At 38.9% G+C, this 21,259-nt stretch overlaps 1 protein-coding gene across 5 annotated transcripts in view; it reads left to right on the top strand.

Annotated features, from left to right (window-relative positions):
* The window catches only part of EMC2 (ER membrane protein complex subunit 2), a 59,268-nt gene that overhangs the window by 20,993 nt on the left and 17,016 nt on the right, over positions 1-21,259 (top strand). For 3 of the 5 annotated variants that reach the window (XR_013345074.1, XM_077809877.1, XM_077809876.1), the window contains exons 6-8: positions 16,704-16,789; positions 16,902-17,012; positions 20,304-20,385. Coding sequence is in view for 4 of the 5 variants with exons in the window: in XM_077809877.1 (XP_077666003.1) it covers positions 16,704-16,789; positions 16,902-17,012; positions 20,304-20,385 (279 nt within the window). In the remaining variant the exon portion in view is untranslated. The other 2 variants (XM_077809878.1, XM_077809879.1) reach the window with 2 other exon arrangements.

Below are 21,259 nucleotides of genomic sequence, written 5' to 3'. Positions count from 1 at the left end.
AGAGCCTATCACTGTAAATGATAGTCCTGTTTGACCTCAGTGGGTATGTTTACACTTGCGGCTGGCAGCAAGCCTCCCAGCCTAGGTAGACAGACTCACGCTAGTGTGCTAAAGCTAGCAGTGTGGACATTGTGGATTGGGCTGGAGCTCAGGCTGTCAAGCAGTCCTGTTGGTGGCAATCCAGTTCTAGATGGTAGATAGACTAAAACTAGTCTCTTATGTCTCTCCTATCCCTACCTTCTGTTAATCTGATTTTGAAAATAAAAATGTTCTGTGAATGTTTGAATTGCACAATACCTTTCTCAGTTTAATAGCTGGAAGGCTATAAACTTGCTCTTGAGTCAAACTGCGATTCACTGTACAGTGTGCCCATTGTAAAAAATCACTGTGCAGAGATTTTGGGCTCCTGGCATCATCCATGCAGATGACTCTTGCAGTCCTGCAATGCTGTGTGTTCTTAAGTATTGCTTCAGTGCTGGTTTTGGAATTACTTTGAAGGACTTTCTTGTTTGAGACTTTATCTTGCCACCTGATATGCAAAATAGTTTGAAGGTGCAAATGATTAACTTTTTCCAGAGCTACTACCATGCTGGCAGCAGCTCATCTGTGTCTCAGCTGTTGGATAAAGTTGGAAATTACCATGATATGGTAAAGGTAGGCTTGGGTCTTTTGTGTGGCAGTTGACTGATTCCAGTTCCTGTTAAAATGCATTAAAAAGGGTAGGCAGTATGCCTTTTTAATTTGGTAATGATTTCTTGTTTCTTCTTATTTTTGTATTAGTAAACTTCTCTATATATTCTTAGGACTTAATTCTATCCTGTGGTTTTGTTGGTTTTTTTTTTAAATCCGCATTGGTGCATGACAGTGGTTTGAGCATTAGTGATAGCACCTGTGTATCTTGTGAGCTCTGAGAAAAATTTGATTCTTTAGATTGATAAAATTGCAGTTACTAGCTTCAAGCATCAATTAAATTAAACTAGTCTTTGCAAAATTTACCCATTTTCCTGGGCTAAGTAATTTGTGTGTTCTTTTTTTGGATAGACAAGTAAAATATCGCTAGTCCTGTCTTATTAGTAGATCATTCCTCAGTCATCTTGGAGGCTTTCACGGGAGTTTTGCAAAGTAGAATCAAAAACTTAAATCCTCCTAATAAGTAGGTTAAAGGCATATTAAAGGATATTTCTGAAATGAAATCAACCATTCTTTTGTTTTGTGGATCCCCTAAATCCAGATGCCCTGCAATTGGTGGCATCTACTCAATGGGGTGCTTTAGCACAGTCTCTGTTGATATTTCATTCCTTAATAGTCTGGAAAGCAGAGCCTGTATATTAGAAATAATATATGTGATGTCCTCCTCCTCCATCACTGAATATTGTATCTTTCAACATTTGTGTGGACTATAAAATATTTTATTTTTTTAAAAAATACCAACGTTTTAGGGCTTGAGGGGAACCTGGCTTGCAACATCTTTGTAGATGGGCTTTCATCTTGAGTGCTGTTCTGTAAGGATTTGATAGTAGTATGGTGCATGCCTTGACATCATGTGGAATGGGAACTGCAGTTGCAAAGGATGTGAATTTTAGGGACTTGAAAAAAAGAAAGTATTTGAACAGTAGCAATGTCCTGCCATGTCATTTAAGATATTTGGGACATTTCAGCGTTTGAGTGCTTTTCCTCCCCTCTCCCCCCACGAATACAGTTGAACACTTCATAAATACTACTGAATGTATATAGGGTCTTTCTAACCTACAGGCCATTATTTCCTCTTCATATTTTTCTAATGCTTAACACAACATTTCCCCTCCCACCCTCTCCAGTAGTACCCACAATGTCCTGCCATAAACAAAAGAAGGCACAGCTCTTGACCAGAACAGCTTATACTCTTACACTGGGGACTTCTTTAATATGAAAGGATGATGGCTATTTCATATTCAAAATGTATAGCTAGTAAGATAACCCAAAAGGGCAATACTAAATTATATGTTGTCACATAGTCTTGGCTCCCATTGTTAGTGTTTATTTAGTCACCGATCAGGCAAATACTATTACATATTAAGTAACTTTATATACTATTACTATTAAGTAACTGTACACATAAGTCCCATTGAAGTCATTGTGACTGTATGTACATAGATACTCAAGTGTATTAGTGTTTGTAGGGTTTAGGTGGTAGTCAGTAACTGGATCTTGCATGCAGCAAAGCTCATTGGTCTCTTGGCTTAGCATTGTACATCACTGTGCTTACAAAGCCTGACTTGCATCCACTTCGGTATTATGATGCATCTGAGTTCCTTCACTTCCTCTCATTCCAATTTATTTTTTCCTCCATAGGTATCAAATGAAACTGTTCTCAGTGGTAAAAAAGCTGTTCTTTACTGATGAACAGGCAAGAGAAAAAGCTTGATGGGAAGCCATTTTGCATAGTTGTTATACATTCTTTCTCCTCCTTGAATTGCAACTAAGTCAGACAATGTCCTTTTAACTCATAATTATTTTGTCTTCATCTCTCAGGAGGCTGGTGCCACAGAGTCCCGTGTACTCTTTCTGAAGATTTTTGTTCTTTCAGTTTTTGATAGGCACTTACACACGTATGATACTTTCAGGTATTCTAGACAGGCCAGAGGATTTGGAAGTCACATGTTCACATTCAGCAATGGATTTCAAACTCCGCTAGCTTTTTTGCAATCCACTTATTTTCCTTGGTTTCCTATTTATGTTTAAAGGATGCACACAAACATGGGGAAACTGACTATACAGGGATAGTCTGATTAAAAATAACTCTACACCAACCACTATCAAATGCACAAAGTTGGGAAAAAATACATGTAAATCATTTTTGGAAGAAATGGATCTTACACATTATAACAAATGTAAGTAAAGGCTGTTTGAATAGCATGCTTTTACATTGATGATATCCCTGTTTTCGAGTCAGATTAAATTGTCTTTTTGCAACAATTTCTGGCTCATGAAAACTAGGCATAATTCTGTCCAGTGATGAAAAGAACAAAACTCCTTTAGCTTTCTCTAGAAGTCATGCTGAAACAAAGCAAAGATGCTTCTAAAGTGTAGTCACATTTTACAAGAATACGTCAGCTAGGTGTGTGTTTTGTAAGATTCTGCTGAAACTAATGGAAAATGGAGCTCCATATTTAAGATATGGGTAGACCATAAGCCTTTTGAAGTACATATTTTTGGCAGGTGCACTTTTCAGCTGTTTCCAAATGGCGAACATCATCCGAATCTGTGGTTTGTTGGATATTATTATTTAAATGTATAATTTTGTTTTAGTAAGGAACCACCATGCTTGATGAAATTATCTAATTGTTTTTCTCCATTAAAAATCCTAAATACATACAGACATTAATAGTGAAAGGTATAAAATATTGTAAACTCAAATATTAGAACAGGTGTGTGACATCCTGACTTTCTCAGATTCTGAAAATAGAGGAGGCTCTGCTCAATATAGAGCAAAGTTTGTGGTGGTGGCGGTGTGTTAAAGATAACTGTAGAATAGATTGGGTCAGTCTTGCATTTGAAGAGTGAAAGTCAAATAGAAACTTGATAAATTGTCAGGTATTTGAATTATTTGTCATCTACCTGTTAATTATTTCCATGCACACATGTGGCTGCTGTAGGAAAATAAATGTTTCAGGGTTTTAAAAAAGTAACCATGGCTGAGTTTGTCTTGGCACTCACTTTGCCGTGTAGCAGTTTTTTCTGGTGTGCTGACACATGGAGTTGCTTAGATATATTAAACATTTTTTTCTCGTTTGGCAAGTGCTGTAAGTGAAACAGACGTTTGTTCACACAAGTCATAAAAATCACACACTGGATGGATTGACAGTTTCAGACAAGAAGTTGCTTGGGAATTGTACAAAGATTAAGAAATCATTTGTTTTTGAGATCCAGCAGATTTTTTAATTGTGGTAAATGGAATTACGAATTTAACTTCATGAAATACAAAAGTGCATCTTCATGTCAGTTTTTGTTAGACTTAAAACTTCTGAATTAAGAGAATGACCAGAAGAAGAACTCTTTGTAAGATTGACAGCTAGTCTCACTCACCAGCAGAAGCTGGTCCAATAAAAGATATTAGCTCACCTGGCTTGTCTCTAATATCCTGGGACCAACATGGCTACAACAACATGGCAAACAACTATTTTATTGGACTATTTAAGGATGGGGGTTGACATAGGTGTTTAGTTTTGTATAAATGTAAAAGCCTCACTTAAGAACATTTCATTCTCCCTTTCAGATCTCTAGCTGGAAGAAAATTAAGCCACTCAATTTTGGAGCCATGTTAAAATTGTTTTATTTATATTACAGTAGTGACTTGAGACCAGCTGAGATTAGGATTCCACCATACTAGGCACTGAACAGACACAGAATAAGAAAAAATCTCTGCCCTGAAGGTGTGAGGTGTCAATCTAAGGTGTGGCTAGAATGAGAGAGGGACAGGAGCCCAGGTGGGGTGAATAGGAGCAGAGGAGGACAGAGACAGGCTGGGGACACAGGAGTAGAAGGGTCTAAAAGGGCTAACCCCATAATGCGGACTCACTTCTAGAACCCCAAACTGAATTTGGGAGTTCAGAGTCTCTGCAATCATCTGTTGTCAGCATAGAGCTATAAAACCCAGTGGCAAAGACTGTGTGTCATTCTCCTCTAGGGTGTGGTGCACACTGAAGATAATAGCTTGCTGCTGCTGTCTGTTATTGTGTTAGCTCTAATGTTAAAGGTCTGTCTGGTGGATAATATCTGAACCCTGCTGATGACTCAGGATGGTTCCAAATAGAATTTCTATTTTCCTCAGTTTAGAAAAATATTAGGAATTTGCATTTTTTAAAAAAACTGTTAAAAGAACATTGAAGGTGCAAAGTTTAAGCACTCTAAAGTTAGGAAATGCCAGAATTAAGGTTACCTGAGCAACTTTAAATCCAGCCCCTTGTGAGTATGCATTATGATCCAGTCTTTTGGTTTTCTAGAGATGGGTTGTAAATTATTCGTCCTTAACTGTTTCTATCAGAACTTTAAAAACAAACAAAATAGTGGAACACCTTTATAAAATTTTAAAAATTTAATTTTACAAAAACAAAATTTGGGGCCAGATTCAACTTTTAACCTTTTTATTTTATGAAGTATATTTTATAATGTAGTTCTTAGTATCTCCACTAACAAGTTTGAGAATATTATCACTATGTTTTGAATGGTATTGTAGAGCATTTAGTAATTAACCTGATCAGAGTAAGTAGAGTCTATCAGTCTGTTTCCCCTTAGGTGCTTATGTACCCTTAATTGCCGTAGTATTTGAGCATATCAGTCTTGAACATGTATATCCTCATAACACCCCTCTGAGATAGGGCAGTGTTACCCCATTTTACAGATGGGGAACAGAGAGACAGGGGTAGATCGGGGTGGGCAAACTTTTTGGCCTGAGCGCCACATCTGGGTGGGGAAATTGTATGCAAGGCCATGAATGTAGGGCTGGGGCAGAGGTGCGGGGTCTGGGTGGGGGTGCGGTGTGCAGGAAGGGGCTCAGGGCAAGTGGTTGGGGTGCAGGAGTGGGTTGGGGTGCAGGCTCCAGCCCAGCGCTGCTTACCTCAAGCGACTCCGGGGTGTCAGTGGCATGCAGCAGGGCTCAGGCAGGCTCCCTGCCTGTCCTGGCCCTGTGCCGCTCCTGGAAGTGGCCAGAATGTCTGGCAGTGGCTCCTGGGGGTGGGGTGGGGTGGAGCAGGTGGCTCCGCCGCACACTGCCCCTTGCCTGCGGCCAATGGGAGCTGCGGGGGGCGATGCCGGCAGGCGAGGGCAGTGCACGGAGTCCTCTGCCCCTTCCACCTCCCCCAGGGACCGCAGGGATGTGGTTCTGGCCACTTCTGGGAGTGGCGCAGGGCCAGGGCAGTTAGGGAGCCTGCTTTAATCCTGCTGCACCATGGGGCTGGTAATCCCCTGGGCCAGATTGAAAGCCCTGACGGGCCATAGTTTGCCCTCCCCTGGGCTAGATCCGTAAAAGGATTTAGGCATGTAATTGCTACTTTAGGCACCTAAATAAAAGAAATTAGATTTTCAAAACCCTGGCTCTGCAACCACCTAAAATCATAGGTGCTTATGTTTCCACTAGTGAAGTCCCCAAGGTGTCTGAATTTCTGCTGATGGGCATGCGCATAGCCACCCTAGTTGTGATGCCCCAGGCTACTTATCACTTTGGCTCCGGCAGTATCCTCAGAGTAAGTGTTCCCCCCCATCTTGCTTGCAGGCCCAATCTGCTAAGCATTCTCAGAGGCTAAGAACATGCCTACTGGATTGGGCCCCACACGAAACACAGAGGACTAGGGTGTGTTGGTGCTTTCCTTATGCCCTAGAGCCTGGTGGTAAGGGCATTCATCAAGGATGTGGGAGATCTGGATTCAAATCTCTGCTCGGAATCAGGTGAAGTGGAGATTTGAAGCACAGTGGGTCTCCCACATCCTCCGTGAGTGCTCAGACCAATGAGCTATATAGTATAAGAGGGCAGACCACCATCACCACCTGATCATCATCCTTTTATTGTGAGGAAGTGCTGACCTGCTCAGGCACCTGACATCAGGAGAGAATTCATAGCTCTGAATCCAGCCCAGAGTTAGCTGCCTATTCCCTTCCAGAGGCAGGGCTTGGGCCCCACCCCTCTCCTTCCATTTCCTATTAGCTAGCTTAAGCAGCTCCCTGCTCAGCATGCAGGCTTCTTTGAATCTTGTTCCTAGCCACCTAACTCTCCCTATACGATGCATGGGGAGCTTGGGTGCCTAACTTGGGGCTGAGGATTCCACTGGGCAACAAGGCTCTTGAAGTTAGGCATTGCAATGCTGAGCCTAAATCCCCTTTGTGGATCTAGCATTAAACAACTTGCCCAAGGTCACACATAGTCTGTGATGGAGCAGAGAACTGAACCTGGATGTCTCAAGACCCGGACTAGCACCCTAAACATGGGACTAACCTTCCACTGTAGCTACAACTTTCCTCTTATTCTTCAGCTCAGCTAATCAGAAGATTAAATTAGATAGTGGGGCTGTATCATCTAGCAACAGCTATGCTCCAGTGAAGAAGACTGCATTTGACCAGAAGTCCAGCCTTAACCCTACCTAAGGGAACAATCAGAAGTCTGTGTTTGGGTAGAATTTCCACATTATTCTTGACATTTTCTATACTCTGGGCCCTCTTCAGCAAGTTATTTGCAAATGTGTCTAACTTTAAGCATGAGTAGTTCCATTGACTTCACTGGGACTACTTGTGCACTTAAGTACCTTGCTGAATCAGGGCCTAAACAGGGTATTTCCATCCAAACACAGGGTTCTGATTTGGTCCCAGACCAGCCAGGATTTTAAAAATAAACTCCACTAACAGCTTGGTTGCATGTTCATGGAAGCAGTACATGGATTTGACCATGTATGTTGACACTTGTCTGCCCCATTTTGCTGGGAGGTAGCTGAATTCTGCACAAGCTGGATGTAGTTGATGTTCTGTGGGAACCCAGGTACTATGCTGCATCCGTAGGATCTCAAGGCTATGGATAACTTCAACAAAAAGCAGGTGTATATTGCCTTCAATAGCTAGTGCAAACACAGCCTCTGTTCAGTCTTCAGATTGCCTCCCACTCCCAACAAGCACAGCTACCGTCTTGTTTGTTTGAATCACAGCTGCTTCACTTCCATCCAGATCCGTACTTCTGTCAAAGACACGGAGAGTAATGAGACTGTAGAATTTGGGTGTCATAGATCTAAGTACGGTTGCCAATTTTGGTTGGCCATATTCCTGAAGGTTTCATCACACCATATAATCTTTAATTAAAGATTAATCTTTAATTCCTGGAGACTCCAGGACAATCCTGGAGACTTGGCAACCAGAGATCTAAGGGTCATCAGTATGTTGACAATGCTGCAGCCTAAAATGTTCTCTGCCTCACTTAGTGGCTTTACATACTTTGCAACAGGAGGAGGTAAGGTGGGATCCTGAGGGTGCCTTTGTGGAGGAGCAGCAGTTGTCCAACAGTATGCTCTGAGGGAAAGGAGCAAATTTACTGAAGAGCCATTCCAACCAGCCTGGTGGGGGTGGGGAGTGGCATTTAGTAACATCTGTAAAATTCTTTTTCTCTCTTACTTCTGCCTTGTTTTTTGCGGTTTGAAGAAAATGATCTGGTCTTTAGTTTCAGAAGGTTACTATCCCTTTTATAAAAATGAATTTGACCATGGATAAAAACAAAAAATATTCTTGATTTTTGCTTTGAAGAATTTCATTACTTTTATAGTTCACAAAATTAAATTTTCTGTAACATTGAAACCAGTTACACAAAATGTGGAACTGTTCCTTCATGTAAGAGAGTCAGTAACTGCAAATCCATCTCCTGGTAATATCTCCTTCCAACCATGAAATTTAGAACGATCTCAGACTCTCTGTTGGTATGTTTTTACTAATCAAATGCAGAAGTTGATAAATGCTCAAATCCTCACTTCACTTTTAGTCTACTAAATGCTAATTAAAAAGAATCATGACAAATGGAGGATTAGTTCTTGAACCAGAGTGGGGATTATTAGTTTTTAAAAGAAATATCTTGGAAAGGTTCATTGTTTAATAAAGAAATATGTGACATTCTAAAGCACCTTAGCCCATATGATACTGATTATAGTATATCTTTCTTAAAGATGACATATTTCTTTCCATTAAAATGTTGGCTTCACAGAGTTAGTCAATAGCTGCTCCAGTGTTTTGTTTTAAACTCTGAGAAATTGATAGGGGGAATTCTATGTCATAGGTTCTGCATGGTCAAGCAACATAGATTTCGTTTCAATGGCAGACATTTTCGTCCTGTTCCTGAAATTCTTCTTTAGTTGGAAAGGAAAAAATAGCCATTTGTATGTCAAACTTGTTCTTATCTTTTTTGCTGAGATATAAAGAATGCGAAATACTTTTTCAGGTAAATTCAAAGTTACCTATAGAGGTGTCAGCTTTTATTTTTCTACTTCCATAGCTGCTCTCATTTTTAGAATACTTATCATAGTATATTCTTGAGATTGCATTGTTATTAAAATTTAGTTTCTCTTGGGGCAGTTTTGGGTGAACATGTATTGTGAAATACTGAAAACCCAAATCTGAATTAACTAAGTGAGATTTGTAGATTCATTATTTTTTCACCAATGTTTACCTTTCTTAAATCTATTGGGTTTTACTTTCTCTAGCTAAAATACTGCCTAAAATGCATGATAATTATAAACTGTCTGTATAACCACTTCCACTGAGGATGGTATTCAGTTGGATGTGTGGAACAAATAAATGTCAAGTCTTTTAGAATATAACTGCTATTTTTCCCTTGTATGCAAAAGTACCATTAATAGCTTTTGTCTGTCAAGTTGCATCTAAGTTATATCTTTCAACATCATACATGCAAAAACAGAATCTTGCTAATAGTGTAAATAATAATTACTTATCTGTCTTCAACCCTTTATTAAACGTCCTCATGACATCTGGGAGATAAAGGAATACAGTAACTCCTCACTTAATATTGTAGTTATGTTCCTGAAAAATGCTACTTTAAGCGAAACGATGTTAAGCGAATCCAGTTTCCCCATAAGAATTAATGTAAATGGGGGGATTAGATTCCAGGGAAATATTTTTCACCAGACAAGACTATAAAATATTATACATATACATAGTATAAGTTTTAAACAAACAATTTAATACTGTAAAAGCTATGATTGTGAAGCTTGGTTGAGGTGGTGGAGTCAGAGTGTGGGATATTTCCCAGGGAATGCCTTACTGCTAAATGATGAACTAACAGTTGGCTGAGCCATCAAGGGTTAACACGTTGTTAATTTAGCCTCATACTCTATAAGGCAGCATGAACGGAGGGAGGAGACACGATAGACCCATGGCAGTGGCTGCAAACATTCCCTGTGGAAACTGAACTCTGATGATGATCCCACGCTATCCCACTGGAGTGCACCACTCCCTCCACTTCCCAAAGTGCCGGGGTGGGGGGACGGGGCGTGTGTGTCTGTGAGAGAGACGCGCGCATTGCCCCTTTAAGTATACTGGCGCCACTCTAAGTACACTGCCTTTTTAAGTAGATCAACAAATTGAGACAGCAGCTGCTGCCAGCAGGTTCCCTCCAACCTGAGCCCTGTCCTGTCCTCCGCTGCTCTGTGGAGACAGGGTACAGGAGTGGGGGGAGGGGGGACACTCTGACATCAGCACCCCTCTTCGCCCCTCCCCCCCCCCCCCCCCCACTGCCTGCACAGCAAGCAGGAGGCTCCCAGGAGCAGCTCCAAGGCAGAGGGCAGGAGCAGCACACAGCAGTGCGGGGAGGGATGCCTGAACTGCACAGCAATTGATAGCCTGCTGGGTGGCTGCCACACAGGGAACTTAGGGGGGCTGCTGGCCCACCCTTGTTCCTAGCCCCCACCAGCTAGCTCCAATGGGCTGCTCTTTCTGCAAGCAGTGGACAAAGCAAGCGGCTGCCAAACAACGTTATAAGGGAGCATTGCACAAATTTAAATGAGCATGTTCTCTAATTGATCAGCAATGTAACAACGAAACAACATTAACCGGATCACGTTAAGTGAGGAGTTACTGTATAATTCCCATTTCACAGAGGGCCAAACTGAGACACAGAATGACTTGCTGCTCAAGGTTGCAGCAGGAGTATAAATCAGAATGAGGATTAGATCACAGTATTGCCCAAGATTACGATTTTCATGTAAGTCTTGTGATACCAGTGTTTTTTTCTTAAGGCCCGAGCTATTAGTCTTGTTGATTTAAATGAGGATTTCAACTTTTTTTGGTAAACTTTCTAGCCCTCATGGTTGCAGAGAAAAGGTTGAAAACATGACCTGAGTGCAGTCTAAACGCTCTTCAACTGGAGGACCAATAAAAGCAAAAATGTATTATTATTTTGAATTTTGGGTTTTCTAAAAATATTAAATCTCGTGATTTTATGACCCTGACTCATGATTTTTTTTAATACTTCAGTTTGGCAGTGCTACACACGAGAGTATGTGAACTCCTGGTCCCATATTCAGACAGTTTCCCTTTTATTTTGCTAATGGGATTGAAAACCTTTAGACCTATTAATAGAAAACCTATTAAAGTCACACCCTCCTTTCAAATCCTTCCCAACAATTTTAAATAGTTTCAACAAAATAGCTTCAGTAAAATACATTAACTCACCAATTTCTTTTACTCCATGCCATTTTAAAAGCACTTTGTTCCTCCAGGTGCTGTGCTTTCTCTGTGAAATGCCAGCACAGCTCTTAAATGTCCAGAACGCTCACTTAAGCTGAAAGTTGCCATTTGTAAGTAAGACATGGGACATTTTATTCAACATTTTCCCCAAAAGGCACTTTTTGGGAGGTGACGGGATGTTGGTTTAAAAATCTGAATTGTTCTGTTTTGGTTTTGGGGTTGAGGTTGAGTGATGGGAAAAATATTAGAAGCAGAAAATTAAGTGTAGTGCTCGAGAGGCTTGGTGCAGGTAGGAGCAGGGCTTGCGGGGAAGAAATGTCTTCAAACCGCGCACATAATTCATCTCAGACCTGAATGCTATGCACTGTTGATTCTGAAGCCTGCTAATCATTCCAGATCGTGTGATCTTCTGATGTGACTAGATATCCAGTAGATGCTAGTTGCAGATGATCAGTTTATACTTGTGTCCTAAAAAAGATGTAAGGTTTCCAGAAATAGTTGGCTTGGGGTCTGAATGGTCTGTGCTGTCTAGAAGAATACTGTAGTCTGTGAATAGAACTGTAACAGCTGAGAGTCTATTTCCAAACTATTCTGGAAGGGCCTACTTAACTGAAGGAGCTTCATTCGGACGAAAAGAAACACTCTTCAGGGAGACTTAGCTCTCTGCTCTGTATGTTGTTGCCAATGAAGTTGCTGGATGCGTTGGTTGGCTTGTTGTATTAAACAGGTTTCAGAGTAACAGCCGTGTTAGTCTGTATTCGCAAAAAGAAAAGGAGTACTTGTGGCACCTTAGAGACTAACCAGTTTATTTGAGCATAAGCTTTCGTGAGCTACAGCTCACTTCATCTCTAAGGTGCCACAAGTACTCCTTTTCTTTTTGTATTAAACAGCTAATTTAAATTCCCCCAAGCAGTTTTGTTTCTGTTCCATCTCCTGATTTTTCCTTTTTTCTTTTTCTTCCTTCATGGGCATTAAATTAATACCTGTTGGAGTACATTATCCAAAAGCTATCTTTTTAAAATGGGGGAATATAAGAACGTGTTTCTTTTCCTTTTGTGGCTACAGAACTAAGTTCTGTTACTGAGCAATTATTTATTTTGTTTTAAATAATAAATACACCTATGCAAGGCTGTATACATAATTAATACTACAGCAAAACCCTGCCATCATTAAAATAATTATTCAGAAATTAATTCGGTCAGCCTGTCACAAAAAATAGCTCCTTTCTCTGTAGGTCTTCATATGTCATAACCAACAGATTAAACTCCCCTCAGAGGCCCCTAGGCAACCAGTGCAGATCCAAAGCACGAGTGTTACGATGCTTGCAGCTACCTTGCTCAAGAGGCAAGCTATTGTGTTCTGCACCGTTTTCAGTCTCCAAATAGTTTAGAGTAAATGTTGCATCTTACGATACAATATTACACAAATTATTCCTTTTGTTGCAAATATAGAGACAGTATTCCTTTCAAATGGGGGCAGCATATCCTAGTGGATAGACCACTAGACTAAAACACAGCAGACCTAGGTTGTAGTCCCAGCTCTGCCACTGGCCTGCTGGGTGACCTTGGATAGTCTCTCTGTGCCTGAGTTTCCGGATCTGTAAAATGGGGATAATGATGCTGACCTCCTTTTGTAAAGTGCTTTGAGATCTACTGATGAAAAACAGTACAGGTATTATTATTTTATTTTATTAGAGAGACAGCCAAAATAAAGACATCTCTGTAAACTGTTGACAGTTGAGCATATTAAATACATTTCATTGTTTTTGTCTGTTACCTTTGTTTATATTTCATCACAAATATTTTTAAATCACCTTATTATACAAATTTTAAAAAACTTAGGAAAATGATGTACAGTATCTTGCTGTTGTGTATAACTAATGCTAGAAATTTTCAAAGTGAATTGGAGATTTAGCTACTCAACTTCCATTAAAAATAGAAGTATCAACATTATTACCCAAACTGTAGTTAGGCCAGGAAACATGGATTAACTCTTGTGGATTAACTCGACTGCTCTTGTGAATAGACCTACCACACTGATCATGTCAAGTTCCTCTTCAGATCCCTTTGGTGGCTTCCTCTCTATCTCTGAATTAAATTTAAGTCCCAAAGCATGGTGTCCTTGTTTTCAAGATCCCACATAGTTTGGCTTTTGTCATTTCATTTCCCCTTTGTTCTGTCTTAGCAGCATGCCTCGATGTTGTAGTTTCCACCTGAGCTAACCTTCACCCAGACCTTGTTAGCAGTGCTTTCTGTCTTCCAAGTTGCTCTTCAAAACTCCTTTCTAGCATGATGCCACAGACCTTTGTCCTCTTGGTTTTAAAAAAAAAAAAAAAAAAAAAAAGTAGCATTTTAAAATAACCTTGTGGAACCTCCAAGATATATGCATTACTGATAGGAGTAACCACATGGCCTTAGGCAGTAAGCATTCATACTCTCTTACCTATTTAGTCCATGTACTTTTAACCTTACTCTTATTGATTGTATGAAAGTTAATTTTAATCTCTTCTGGGCAAGGATTTCATCTTTCATTTTTCTGTTAAGTACCATGGCACCATATACCAACTAGGGCAAGAATTTTCATGACTAGTGATGCTAATACCTCAGTTCTGCATCATACCTGAAGTTTAATACTGAGATCTACTACACTGTATTTTGGTACAATACTGACTCAAAGGAAAGAATTATGCCTACTATATTACAACAATACAGGAAAAATTGGGAGAAATTAGAGTTTTATCTTCTACGTACTAGTCTAACCCAACGCTGTTGAGTTGGGGATTTGATTACTTGATTTATCACTTCTAGAGCATAATTACAGAATTTGTGTTGCTTCTTTCCAGATTTGCTCAAGTTTTCATTTAATTTTAGAGGGCCAAAGTTAATAACAGAGAGAGTAAACTTCAGTAAGTGTCAAGTTTCTTTTTCACTGTGCCATTCTCAGTTTTTTCATATTCTTGAATTCTGTTAAAGTGAATGTTACATGCTTGCCTCCAACCTAGAAGAAATTAAATTAGGCAAATCCTAAAAGGATGAGTATGTAATTAGAGATTCCTAAAGGATTAAGGGTAGCCAAAAATGTAGAGACTGAAGTAGACCATGCTTGACTATGTGGCTGGGATGGCATGACACAAAAGTGAATTTTAGAAATATGATTTCAAACTGTGAAATGAACAGCTCTTTATTTAATAAAAAATGAAGCAATATTTATTGAACAGTTCATTTCCATGCAACGCAAGCATCTAGATATTCCTTACATGGTGTACTTTTGTTACTCATTTTTTCTCTAATTTTGTGTGTTCATATATAAATATGTATGAGCCTAGTATTATGGGGGGTGACTTTCCTGAGGACTCTGGAGGAGGATGGCTCTTTGGTGACCTTTTCATAATTTAGCATTTTTTGCCCCTCACCTATACCATGAAATTTACTTTTTTTTAAAAAAAAAAAAGTGTGTGAATATCATAGCTCTATTCATGAGAGATCAGCCTGTAAAGCAGTGGTCCCCAAACTTTTCAGGGTCGTGTCCCCACTACCCCTGTCCGTGCATCCCCTCACCGGGAGCAGGGTCCCAGCTCCTGGGAGGGTGGACTCGGACAGCGGTAAGGGGGTGGAAGCTGTGGGCTGTGGCTGGGAATGGAGCTATGGCCAGGGGCCTAGGCTGGGTGTGGGGCTGGGTGCGGAGCCATTGCCAGGTCGGGGATTGAGGACGGGGGCGGGGCCAGGGGTCAGGCTGGGGGTGAGGCCAGAGCAGAGCGGGACTGGGTGGTGCACCCAGTTCCTCTGTTCCTCTGCGCCCCTTTAAGGGGTGCACCCTACAGTTTGGGGACTTTTGCTGTAAAGCTTCTACAGGTTCAAGTTTAAGTAAAGCACATCCTGGGGCTCAGCCTAGTGTAACTTTGGGGGAGGAATTCCACACTTGTGGGAAAAGAAGGAAGAAAAATAGTACAGGTTTGTTTGTTTTTGTTTTATTTTAAGGAGAGACAGGATGGCGGCAAAAAGCAGGTATTTGGAATGTTAGGATCTTTTTCAAAGGAGATGGGTTGGGGCAGAAAGGGCAGGTGAGGCCATCAAAAGTGCATGAGAAATGCATTTATCAAATGCCCTTAAAATTACAATTAATAGCTTTATGGCACCCAAAGGAACATGAGAAATGTGGTACAGATGACATGGCCCTTACCCAAAGTGTGCAATCTAAATTTTAGGTATGATGCGGGGGGGGGGGGGGGTGTCTCATGAGCAACAGTAAGAGGATGGAGAGAGAAAATAAGAGATACCAAAATTTAGTGTGGCTATTGCCACCACATGGGGTTCGGGTGTATGAGTGCATACAGGATATAGAGATGAATGCTTTTGCATGTCTGTCTTCAATACTTGTGATCATTCAAGCGACAGTAGTTTAAGTGAATGAGGTGGAGTGTTGCTGGTAGTACGTTCTTTGTGAGGTGACTATACTCTGGAACTTGCTTCCCTGCTTGGTCTCTTGATCTGGCAGAGCCCAGATCTGATGACTTTCAGGGCATGCTGGGGTGTTTTATGGTATGGTATAGGGTTTTGGAGCAAATGGCTGGGGAGACTCGTAGTATTAAACACTTTTTTTTCCTATCAATTTTTTTTACCTCTTAGAGTTTATGCATACCTTTACATGCTGATCCAAAGCCCACTGAAGCCAATGGAAAGTCTACCTTCGAGAACTGTCAGCACACTTTAGAAATCCATGTGTGCATATATGCTGCTCAGAATAATGAATTACTAAAATGCTGTGTAGTCTCTCTTCTGGTATGTGGGGGGAAGTGTAAACTGTTACTACGATGCAATACCTCCATCTTTTGGATTTATATTGTTAAAATGCATTTTCCACACACATATGAAAAGCAAGTTAGTTTTTGGAAAAGCTTTGCACATTTGTCACATGAATCATTTAAGATGAAGGGCACAAATGTAGTAGCTATTTTTTTATTAACCTCATACTCAAAATTATTTTTTATGCATTAAGAATGATGAAAGCTTGATTAAGAAGATACTGCAATTTAAAACAATACTACGAGAAGTGACATTTAGCTCTTCATGGCAAAAATCTTAAGTTGCAGAGAACCGTTCTTATATCAAGATGCCACTGTGGGATTCTCTAATCTCTAGCGACCGACTATCCCTAAAATACGGATCTTATGAATGATAGGGTGGGAGACTTTGGGTTGGATAAAGATTATCATCATCCTGCTGCTTTGTAATTATCAGAATCTGGACAGTCACTTATTTGGATGAAATGATGCATACAGTTTCTGCATCCAAAGTAAGCATATGTAATGTGATTGTAAGAGGAGTTTTCAGATCTCCCAGTGGGATGTCATAGGGTATGTTTATAAACTCCAGCTAAGCAGTTGTTCTGCAGTGGAATTCCTCTTGCATTGAGATAATAATTTGCACAGTCAAATTGCCTTCTTTACAAAAACCCAGGGAATTATGAGAGCCTAATCCTTTATTAATGTCAACCCATAGGCAACAAGAAAGCGTAAGATTGCCATTCGAAAAGCCCAGGGGAAAAATGTTGAGGCCATCCGAGAGCTGAATGAGTATCTGGAACAGTGAGTGTTTTACAAGAAAAAGGATTGTGTTTTGCTATTCTGATAAATCTTTTTAATTAAAATGGAATTTGCATTTGATTTACGCCTTTTCTTCCATGCTGTTCATTTACAGAATCTCTACACAAGCTTTTTTTTTTTTTTTTTTAAATTTCTCCCCATCCAGATTTGTTGGGGACCAAGAAGCTTGGCATGAACTTGCAGAACTTTACATCAATGAGCATGAGTAAGTTGTTTGAGTCTACATAAGAAGTGCTAGGTTGAAATCTTCTCCATGTAAATCAAAATCCATAGTGACTGTTTCTAAAGGCATGTATGCATTTATATAAAGGTATACAATTTGGTGTCCAGTATGACAAAAAACATCATAAAGCAATTAGGAACCTGATGTAGCTAGCAAACTCTTTAACAAGGTATTTTATTTAAAAATACGAAGGATTTAACTAAGAGTGGGGGAGAGAGGGAGAATGTTGACTACATTTTGTTTAAAATGAATCCTGCTGATGTAAAGAAGAATTGAATAATAATTTTCAGAATATCCTGTTTGGATAATGTTGTTCATTACATCTAAATTTGAAATGCTTGGAGTCTACAAAAACTATCTGTGGAATAATTAATGCTCTGAGTGGATTTCTAGGAGACTTCTGTAAAGGACATAATACAAATTGTATTCATTTACCATTGTTCTTTTATTTAAAAAAAAAAAAAAAAAATTTGGTCCAAAGTAGGGGCATTTGGTCGCCTGGGTACAAAACTCAGTGCAGTCAAGAATGTTGAAGGAACTTGCTTATTGGATATTTAATGTTAGCTTTTTTTTATTGCTGTAGTGACAGGAGGAAATCCCAGTGTGAGAGGATTAGCCCAAAGCCTTAGTGCAAGTTTTCTAATATTGCAGCATTAATTCTAACCTCCATCCAGAGGCATGTTATTTTTTTTCTCTTTAGTTCATCACCCAGCCTGAATTATATCATATTGTTTCCTTCCTTCCTTCCTTTCCACAAAGTGGTAAAAGAATCAGATTCTCAGGGAAAAGGTGGCCCTTCTCATTGTGCCAGAAAAAACAGTCCCAGTTCCCATAGAAAAGAAATTAAATGAATACTCAGATCTTCTGACTCTCTCTAGATTTACAGTTTTAATGCACAGATTTTCCATTTCTTTTGGGAAATGTGCAGCAACTGTATAGGAAAAACAAATAGCTTGGAAAACTTTTTTATTACAATGTATAAAAATATATGTTACATAATGAAGGCTATAGCTACACGATTATTTCTTTCTAGTTTGTTATAACTTTTTGCTGACATTCTGCTTTTTTTCAAAAATTTTCTTGAGCAATAGTGTATGGAATTTATCTGAGTTCATTGAAAAATTGAACCACATTGAATGTATGCCCATGAGCATTATCAAATAAATAGTTTTCAAGAGTATTGGTTATGAAATAATGCAAATTCTTGGCTGAGAAACAGCTGAAAGTAATTTTTTAGGAAATAATTGTGGTCTTGCCCTGCCCTTCTCAGCTATGTTATAAATTCTATTTTGACTTTGAAGCTGGTTAAAGTTACAAATTTTGGCCCTGATTCTGCAAAGTTTTATGCACATGCTTATCTTTAATAACTGTAAATAGTCCCCAGTCCTGCAATCTGATCCATTAATGAGGAACCATGTGCCTCTCCGTAGCCTCAGTGAAGGGTCTTGGAGTAGCCATCCATCTGTGTATAAGCTGAAATTGGGGCCATGATAATATACCGTATATACTCATTCATAAGCCGAATATTTTTGGTAAAAAAGTGACGCATCAAAGAGCTTATAAATGGGTCGGCTTATAAATGGGTCTACACCAAAATTTGATTTTAAACTCTCTGAAATCGTTGAATTGAATATTTAATACATTGTCATTTTGTTTACAACATTTTTTTAAAATTTTATTAAAAACCGTATGACCCTTTCATAAGTCGACCCTATATTTCAGGGGTTGGCAGACTTTGGTTCCTGGCCCGTCTGGGTAAGCTGCTGGCGGGTCGGGACGTTTTGTTTACCTGGAGCGTTCACAGGCATGGAGCCCCTCAGCTCCCTGTGGCCGCAGTTTGCCGTTCCCAGAACGGCGAACTGTGGCCACAAGGAGCTGAGGGGCTCCATGCCTGCAGACACTCCAGGTAAACAAAACATCCCAACTTGCCAGTGGCTTACCCTGATGGACTGGGAGCCAAAGTTTGCCAACCCCTGAAATATAGGGTCAGCTTATGAAAGGGTCATACAGTTTTTACTATTTTTACCTATCCATATTGTGGGGGTCAGCTCATATACGAACAGGCTAATGAACGAGTATATACAGTATAATGATAAATATGTGTGCAAAGATATTATAAGTAAATTGTGGACCAAAACTGCTAATTTAAAAAAAAAAAAAGGCCCTATTACAGCTGTAAATTGTACAGCTATAAACTTTCATAACATGGTTCGTTTGCTATTCTAGCTAAAGTAAATATCTGTCAATGTTTACTTTATAAACACCAGTTTTCTGGGTTTGGGCATCTTACTATTTCAAACCACATTGAACTAAGATGTCTTACACCTAGTTTAAAGCCAAATTCTGAATGTTCTCCAGGTAACAGTGTAAATCATTTGAACCACACTAAAATTTTATGGTGTATATTTAGAAAACAAAAAGGCCCCAAAAATGGTTTTGTGAGCTTTTCTCAATTTATTTTTTAAAGACTTCATTAAAGAAAAAAGTGGTAATTTCCCCTTTTGAATGGTATAAATATTTCCATTTACATTTGTATAGTATTTTGTATCTGTATGCAAACCTGGAATTCTTGATTTAAAGGTGTTCATGTTAAGGTGTTAGGTCTCAGTCTTGCAATTAAAAGGGTAGACCTAGTGGGGGGGTTAATTCCAGAATCAGAGCCTTACTCCATAATTTTCAATGGCTTATGAAGCATCAAATAACTTAAAATACTTTCTTCAGCTGTGGAACAAAATGATGGTAGTTTGTCTTTAAAATTAATCAATTGCTTTGTAGCAGTTTGGGTTTTTTAAAGTTTTGAAAAGGCGCCAGAAGATGTCTTGTAAATTACAGTGGTATCCATCGCTGCTTAGGAGGTGTCTTAATGTGTTCACACCCTACATTAATTGTTTGTATGTGCCAGGTCCATTAAAATAACACATAAAATACTCAATACTGGTCATTGCACTGTTGGGTGTGGAATCCTTAAATAACTTCAATGCATAGTTCTCTGGAAGATACATGAGTTCACAGTGATATCAGATCATGTCCATTGAGCCGATCTCAGTTCACTAGGTATTATGATTTTATATAAAAAAAAAATCAATAAATCTTAAATTTGTAAAAAAAAATTCTGTTTTGTTATAATAAAATTCATGAAATAATGAGAGACAATATATAATTATAATAAGGAGGGCTAAAAATACTGAAATGTAAATAATACAATAGCAAAGACCTATACCCACATCAAATCAACAGTTTGTTTTATGTCACTTTGTTTTTGATGTTCCTCAGCTATGCAAAGGCGGCCTTCTGTTTGGAGGAGCTTATGATGACTAATCCACACAACCACTTATATTGTCAGCAATTTGCTGAAGTAAGTATTTTCAAAAGAATTGGTTGTGTTTGAATAGCTGTTCTGGTTTTGCAGCTAATAGGAATAATACAAATAGAATGAAAATGATTTCTTTTTAGTATATTTCCTCTTTGGGATTTTAAGTACGTACAAAGGGGGAGGCATCAGTTTAAAACACTTGATAGAATTTTGCACGTTGAGTCATGATTTTTTAAAAAAATCCTAGGATTACTACTATTACTAAATTGTAAATAAGAATTAAACCATCATTTGAATGTACAAATTCTTATGGAAATAAACTAAGCTTGTTGAAACGTTTATGCTCTTCAGTGAAATTTCAAAACTAAATGAATGATAAATTAAACTTTTATATATTATTAATGCTTTTCTTGGGAAGTATGTTGTGTTTTTGGGACAGTCAAGGGGCCAGAGCTTGCAGTCCTCCTTTGTAGGAAATCTTGCCTGACAGAGAATTGGGAAAACATTACAGGATTTGGCCCAAGATATTTAACAGTTTGCACTAGATTCCAGTTTTTAAATTTAAAAAAATGGCATTATTATTAGTGAGAGTAAATATAATTTGTTCTATTTACATGGATTAAATATTAGATAATTGTTCAAATTTAAGAGTCTGCTTATATCACTTTCTGGTTCCTAGAAATCCAAATTTTCTAGAATACATCTTCTAAAAAGTATTCTTCCTCTAGTTACTGTAATAATGGGAATTAATTCATTTAATTTCTCCTTTATTATGTCGGTGAGTGACATTTAAAATAGCAGCGACTTTTTTTTATAGTGAGAGCATCTTTTTTTCTAAATTAGATTATTAAAAAGATCAGATACCTCACAGGTTAGTGCTTTGCCTTTTGTGTTTCACATGGCATTCAAGATTTAG

The sequence above is a fragment of the Eretmochelys imbricata genome, chromosome 2 (genome assembly GCF_965152235.1).
Source record: "Eretmochelys imbricata isolate rEreImb1 chromosome 2, rEreImb1.hap1, whole genome shotgun sequence".
Taxonomy (NCBI): Eukaryota; Metazoa; Chordata; order Testudines; family Cheloniidae; genus Eretmochelys; species Eretmochelys imbricata.
Note: the sequence above shows the minus strand (reverse complement) of the source record. Positions and strands in the feature narration are given on the sequence as shown.